Source organism: Haliotis rufescens, unplaced genomic scaffold (genome assembly GCF_023055435.1).
Source record: "Haliotis rufescens isolate VD_foot unplaced genomic scaffold, xgHalRufe1.0.p SCAF_8, whole genome shotgun sequence".
Lineage (NCBI taxonomy): Eukaryota > Metazoa > Mollusca > Gastropoda > Lepetellida > Haliotidae > Haliotis > Haliotis rufescens.
In genome coordinates this window covers 3976874-3984176 of record NW_025964372.1, presented here as the reverse complement: position 1 = coordinate 3984176, position 7303 = coordinate 3976874, and the positions used below count along the sequence as shown (strand labels likewise).

The 7303-nt window shown below is 40.5% G+C and overlaps 1 protein-coding gene across 4 annotated transcripts; it reads right to left on the bottom strand.

Moving 5' to 3' along the window:
* On the bottom strand, window positions 1-3322 carry LOC124122378 (ankyrin repeat domain-containing protein 50-like). 4 transcript variants are annotated; one of them, XM_046485439.2, is made up of 2 exons: window positions 2998-3322; window positions 1-852 (listed from the first exon to the last, which is right to left on the bottom strand). In XM_046485439.2, exon 2 carries the CDS (start codon window positions 679-681, stop codon window positions 16-18), a length of 666 nt encoding a protein of 221 aa, XP_046341395.2. In that variant the 5' UTR covers window positions 682-852; window positions 2998-3322; the 3' UTR covers window positions 1-15. The 4 variants fall into 3 exon arrangements, with proteins under 4 accessions (XP_048244777.1, XP_046341396.2, XP_046341395.2 ...); XM_048388820.1 differs by having other exon boundaries at window positions 2963-3322; XM_046485440.2 differs by having other exon boundaries at window positions 1-1929.
* Between the last annotated feature and the right edge of the window lie 3981 nt (window positions 3323-7303).

The following is a 7303-nucleotide window of genomic DNA, read 5'->3' as shown; positions in this document are numbered from 1 at the left end:
TTCCACATGCCAGTGTCAATAACAACATGATTTTATTCTACACTTCAATGTCTGTAACAACATCAATGTATTCAACACGTGAACGTCATAATTGTATTCAACACATTGTCTTTTATAATATGAATGTCTACGCAAACATTTCATGACAGCACCATGCGACACAAGAAGATAAAGCATGTCTCCTCGATCCTGGGATATTGCTATCTTGGCTGCTGTTTGTCCTTTGTTGTTTTTGGCGTTGATGCCCACCTTGTCCTGTGAGAGGACATACTTGACCACCTCCACATGTCCTCCCCGATGGGCAAGATGAAGGATGTTTTCACCCCTCTCAGATACGAGTGACACATCAACTCCTTCACCCACGAGTAACTCTACCACTTCTTTATGTCCATGCAATGCTGCCGCCATCACTGGTGTCCTCTTCTTCCATCCTCTACTGTTGATACGCACCATGACTTGTGAGAGGACATACTTGACCACCTCCACATGTCCTCCCCGACTGGCAAGATGAAGGATGTTTGCACCCCTCTCAGATACGAGTGACACATCAGCTCCTTCACCCACGAGTAACTCTACCTCTTCTTTATGTCCACGCAATGCTGCCACCATCACTGGTGTCCTCTTCTTCCATCCTCTACTGTTGATGTCCTCCATGTCATGTGAGAGGACATACTTCACCATCTCCACCTCTCCTCAAACACTTCTCGGTGCCCATTACCAGCTGCCAACATCACCGGTGTCCAACCAATTCACTCTTTGCTTTAATGTCCGCCCGTCCCTGGGACAAGATGAGTTTCACTTTTGACAGGTTCCCGGTTTCGGAGGCGATGTGGAGTTCGCAAAACGATGGTGCTGTAATATGATGTTTTAGTCTTTACGAAATGAAATGGCAAGACATCATCTAAGGGCGAGAAAGCGAGTGTCTTTGTTTAGTCATCAGGGCTGTTAACATGAACACCTTATGTCCGCATATTGTCATTGGACGAAATAATGATGGAGATCGGATAGATACTGATTACTTGGTGTGCACTTCGTAAGAGTCGAGATGTATAACTGAACATCCCACCACATGGCAACTTCTCTGAAGTGCATATGTTATTTTCCTGTGTGGTGCGGGAACGCGATGTACAGCTCCAAGGGCCAGCTTTTTGATGATGGCAAACGTGTGCATGTTCCACTTTCAGGGCACAAAGTTTACTGTTTACTGGCAGTTTAAGTAAACAAACAGATCAGTCGCGAGCAGTTGCAATGATGGCTTCGGCTATTTGGGAATATCAGCATTTGGGTATGTCAAATTATTCAAAACTTGTTTGTCTTATAAAGTGTATGTACTAAAAGAGGAAGAACGATGGAAGGAATAGTTTGTAAGAATATTCATACAGAGATAATTAAGCTGAGATTTCTTCCAACATTAACATTTATAATTTTCAGGTTCTGAAAATAGTAGAATGGTGTATTGTAATTGAATCTATCTGGCATTCATTGTCATGACAAAACATCAAACATGTTCAAAATCCCTTTAATGATGAGCTTGCCGCACAACAACAACATTGCTCTCTGCTACATGGAACTTTGAAAATTTCAAGTTTACATAAAATATGAAAATTTAATGTGAGCGCTGACCCTGCACGCAATTTATGCTAAACATCCTGCTAGAGAGGACCTCTATAACGCGAATAGGACAAACTAGACAAAAATAATTGAACTTTGCAGTAAATGTAACAAATAAAGTGAGTGAGTGAGTGAGTGAGTGAGTTTGGTTTAACGCTGCTTTTAACACTATTACAGTTATATCGCGGCATGTCAGCTTAATGTGGGAGGAAAGCTCGAAGTGATGCAGGTCTCAGACGTTTACCACTTCGGTGAATTTCAATCTGTAACTCTGCCGCTGAGACCATTAGACAAATGATGAGCCTACAATCCAAACATCTGTAAAAAAGACATAATTAATGCATGAATAATTGTTCATACAACATACAATATCCAAACACATTGGTAAAGCAGGTAATAACATGATTAGAATGAAATGAAGTAATTAGGAAAAAAATATATACATGAAAGCATAAAATTGAAAAGTACATGATATATGATCATGATGATTGTTATGAAGCTGAAGCACTTGGGGTCTGATTGGGGTCCTGCCTAATGTATACAAATTTGCCAGATTGTGTTTTGGACAAACAGTTAGACGCAGGGTGGGCATTCCCTCCACATTTGGAGCAGGTGTGTTTGAACTTGCACTTGTCTCGACTGCAATACCTGTAGTTGTAATCATGGCATGTCGAGTTTCTGTTTGTGTTCTGGACATGAAATGACTGGCTATCCTTTCTGGGGAACGAGCCAAAATTCTGTGACGGAACTTGCATGTATAACATCCAAAGCTCTACATTGATTGACCCCCATGAATTCTGTGGATTTCGTGCTTGACGCAGTCTGAACTGCTCATCATATGTTCTCCAACCAATCCCAGTATGACGACATCCCCCAGACGAATTGTGTTCATGTATTGAGCATTCCTTGTATCTGTTCCGGGTGACTTTTGATATAAATGCTGATATACACTGTGAATGCAGTTGACCACTCAGTTATGGTTTCAATCACTTTACCTGAAGCCTTTGGTTTCAGTTCCAAATGACTTTCCGAGTTAAGGAAAATGGCTGATGTACAAGCATAATCTTGTAATTCCCGGTCAGATTTCAGCAGCATTGCAAGATTGATATATTTACCATTACATATCTTTGCTTGATACTTGAAGGAACGTTAGCTCCCAAATCATCATCACCACATTGTGTCATGGGAGGGGTAAACTCACTCCCGGTAAACAGTATGGGAGGGAAACATGGGGGCTGTGCGTGTGAAGTGACTGACTGTGTTTGTGTACTTAACAGCTGAGTGGGTAAGGAAACCAATTCCGTAATATTGTTTGTAACTTCTGGATTAAAGGATATGTCAACAAACTCACCCCCAGTCGGTTTTGACCCACTCGCATTTTTTTACCTGACGAAATCTGGGAAGGCGCCGTCCTGTCTGCTTGAACTTGACTGGGTTCACGTGCTGTCGCCAAGTTATCTTGCTGTCCCATCGCTGCTTCGGGCATGCCGGGCGGTGACGACTGCGAAGGGGTTTGTTCCTTGCGTTTCTTCTTCGTGGCAGCTCTTGTCCCACGTGTCGGCCGCTTTCTCGTTGGTTTCCCTCTTCCTGACATGCTGCGAAACACGAAAATATATGCACGAACACGGAAAAACAGCTTGCCTGTAATGGTCCCCGAAAGCGAAAGGCAGAGGGGAATTCCTTCACATTAAAGGTTTACTTCAGTTATCTCCCTTTGTCATGCTACTAATGTATAACCTGAATAATCTCATGGGAGCCGGCCTGTTAATTAGAGCTTGTAGACCTGAGTAACCTCCCTTAGCCGGCAACATATACTATAGTGCACAAATAAAATGATGGGTCTAAAATAAACCATTTTATCCTGGAAAGATAAGATTAATTAATATTATGCCATACTGATGTTTCTGAGCCTGAAAAGTTGATATCGGCCGTGTTCCACACGTCTATACATTTAAATACTTAATCAATACAATGATAAATAAAAGCGACAAAAGAAATCTCTGCCCAAACCTTATAATTATGATGCAACATGTATAATCATTATACTACATGCACATAAGCATGAACGTAATATTTTCTCAACTGGTGTCAACCTTGACAGTTCACTATTATTATTTTTTAAAGTTTTGTAATGATTTTAACTCAATCAGCGCTGACTTGTTAATATTCCATTCAAAATCAATATCCATGTATTTAAATCGAGCATGCTCATTCTATCAAGATTTCACAGTGCGTCATACGACTATTGTCCAGAAGTTTGATCAAGTTTACAATATTCAAGGCCTCGGTAAAGCTTTCACAAAGTTTTATGGCATCAGTGGCAAGACTTATGTACGACGCAATTCCTAATTTTGACTTGTACCATATGTTCCATGTTTTTTTTCAGGATAACTATTGATTTGCCTTTGCATGTGTTTGTGACGATGGGGCAGAATGCGCTCACCTTTTCGCGATCGCCTCGTGCCATTACCATTTGATATTGCTTCATAAACAAATGCTCATTGTTGAGTCGGGAATCGTGAAATCGCTCTGCTTTTGGCATAGATTTCTTATGAATATGGAAAGTGTTTTGTTTCTTTTATGTTCTACACTTCTTACCTTGCGCACAGCTCTTCCCACATCCGCTCTCCAAACATTCGGAAGTCTGATTGCAGAATTCGGATCCACAGGATTAGTTGGGGCCTTAGACAGCAATAATGTTGATTACGAACTGAATTTGTTGTTAGAAGAGCGATTTTGGGTGATATATATTATCTAACCCTCCTGTTCGTTGATATCATATATGTCAACAGTCATTCAGAGGTTTCTTTCATTAACTGTTATATTTCATATCAAAATATGCTAGGTGACTTTATGTCTCCTTCGTAAACAATCATGGCTTCTGGCTTGAACTGACATTCACTGTCAATCGTGGACAAAAATCTAAAATTCCCAGTAGCTGACAAATTTGTCTCCTTCGACTGCGAAACAGAAGGTCACGGTCGAATGTCGAGCGAGTGTCACATCTACGTACCCTAGGTTGCTGTTTGATTGTATTGAGATGTGTGGGGGGTATTATCATGCTGCCAAATTCAATTAAATCTAGCTAAAGTACATGGTATGGCTATTTTTTATTTGCAGAAGCCCTTCGTTTGTTGAACATCTGGCATCGGAAGATCTCGGGCGTCTGCCAATCAATTAACATAACGTTTGAATTTCTAACACATACCTCCACATGCCTCCACATGCACATATCTAAACACACTGACACACATTTACACACATCTACACACACATATACACCCCAACACACCTCCACACGCCTCCGCGTGCACATACTTAAACACACTGACACACATATACACACATATATACACATGTACACACACATCCAGACACATCTGTACACACATGCACATACACTGACACACACCTCCATACGCCTCCACGTGCACATATCTACACACATCTACACACACTGACACACATATACACACGCCGACACACATTTACACACACCGACAAACACTGACACGCATCCAATCAACTCTACATACCGAAACACACATCTAAACATATGGACACACATCTTCATACATCTACACACACCGACACAAACTTACACATATGTATACACACCGACACACATCAAGTATACACAGACACATGCATCTACACCTACATCTGTAAATACACAAGCATGAACGCATCTAGGTACACTGATACACGTCAATATACTTGACATAAATATAACTTACACGTGGATGAGTTTCAGGACGAACACTGGATCCGCCCATCTTCTCAATCTTCTGGGATTCATCATTTGATTGGGAACATGATGCGAAAATAAAAAATATCATTGATACATTCAAGTTGGCACAACACGATGTCAATATTATTGAAAATGAGAGATCTGTCCTTCATTTTATCTGTCAACTGAAGTCTACATTCCTTTGTGCTGCATGTGGACAGTGCCAACATTATGTAAACAGTTGTTAAAAACAGCTGCAGACTTCTACTTGAAACCAGCGTCATCATCTTGAACTGTTAACAGGGGAATGCAGGATCCACACGCTAAGGCCACTGCCAGAGACTGCACTTGAACGGTTAAGATATCACCAGCAGCAGTTGTTTTCGGGACATCACGTGACATTTTATACATGACGACGATGACTCTCAAGCGATCAATGTGGTGCACATGTTTAAACAATTGCAGACACCAGCAATACAGATTCAGATACCGCCACTTTGTGCAAGCTGTAAAATGAATGTTGCTGCAGTTCATTACAGTCTATCACTTTGATTGAGTAAATGGGATTTAGCGAAGTGCGAGCAATATTCCAGTTATGCTTCATTATGGGAAACAACAAATAAGCGTTACGGTATATCTTTTTGAAATTCCATTCATATAGTTAGTGCTTTACTACCATCATCCCAAAACTCCCATTCCCGAAATCTCCATCAACCTACACAATCATCCCCTCAACTATTCTTTCACCTACTCCACCATCAACACAACAGTCTCATCACCTAAACCTCTATCAAACCAAAGTGTCACTCACCTAAACAACCGTCATCCCTTCTATCCTATCACCTACTCCACCATGAACCCAACAGTCACATCACCTAACTACCATCAACCCAACAGTCCCTTCACCTACACTCCCATCAACAAAACAGTCACATCACCTACACCACCATCAACCCAACAGTCACATCACCTACACCACCATCAACCTAACAGTCATATCACCTACATCAACATCAACCCAAGAATTCTATCCACAACATCACAACCCCAACAATTACATCATCTACACCACCATCACGCCAAGATTCCTATCAACTACACCAACCACTCCTCTCCTTGCCGCAGTTTATGTGGAGTTTCATGGCGTTCATCGTTTAAATTATGAAAAAATTCAACAAGAAGGCAAGAAAATATCACAGGCATAACAGTTAACTATTCAGTAGTGCATGCGTTTATCAGCACACGGCTTCTGAAATTTTCATCTAACGCCTCAATATCGTTGAATATTTTTAAGTTTATTGAAACATTATCACGTTTTGTCTATTTAAGAAATCATATGCCATTTCGAAAGTATATAAAGTCCACAAACGTGGGTTTTCGGAGAGTTGTACGAGAGTCATTAATACATACATTAATAGCTGAAATCGTTGTCACATGATCAAAACACAACCACCCATTCTTGAATACATCCAGCTCGCCCTGGACAGATTTCCGAAAAAAGTCTAAGTTCTTCTAAGGTATTTTTGTTTTTGTCATTAATTGGTACACCTTGGAAACATCTCTCCTTAACCTGCATACTTCTCTATATGTTTCCATGGTTCGCGTTTCTTTTGGCTTGGCATTTTAATGTATATACGAAAACTACAAACAATTGCAGAGTAAATTACCTTTTACCCCCATTAATATTCAAAGTTAGGAAAAACGATATGGTCAATGTCATCAGAGATGGTGCAAGACACGTGTGTGCAAAAGAGGCGAAAGCATTTTGTGATCATGCTTGACTGATTGTTAGTTTTGTCATTAAGTGGTACACATTGGAAACTTCTCTTCTTAACCTACATACTTATCTGTACAGTAAACTACGGTTATAACGAACACGCTTATAACGAACTGACCTATATAACGAACTTATTTTTTAGTCCCGGCCATTTGTTGTATTTATGCTGTATATATGCTTATAAC

Coding starts and splice junctions, on each gene's coding strand:
- LOC124122378 (XM_048388820.1), bottom strand. CDS start 681: ATGGTGAAGTATGTCCTCTCACATGACATGGAGGACATCAACAGTAGA.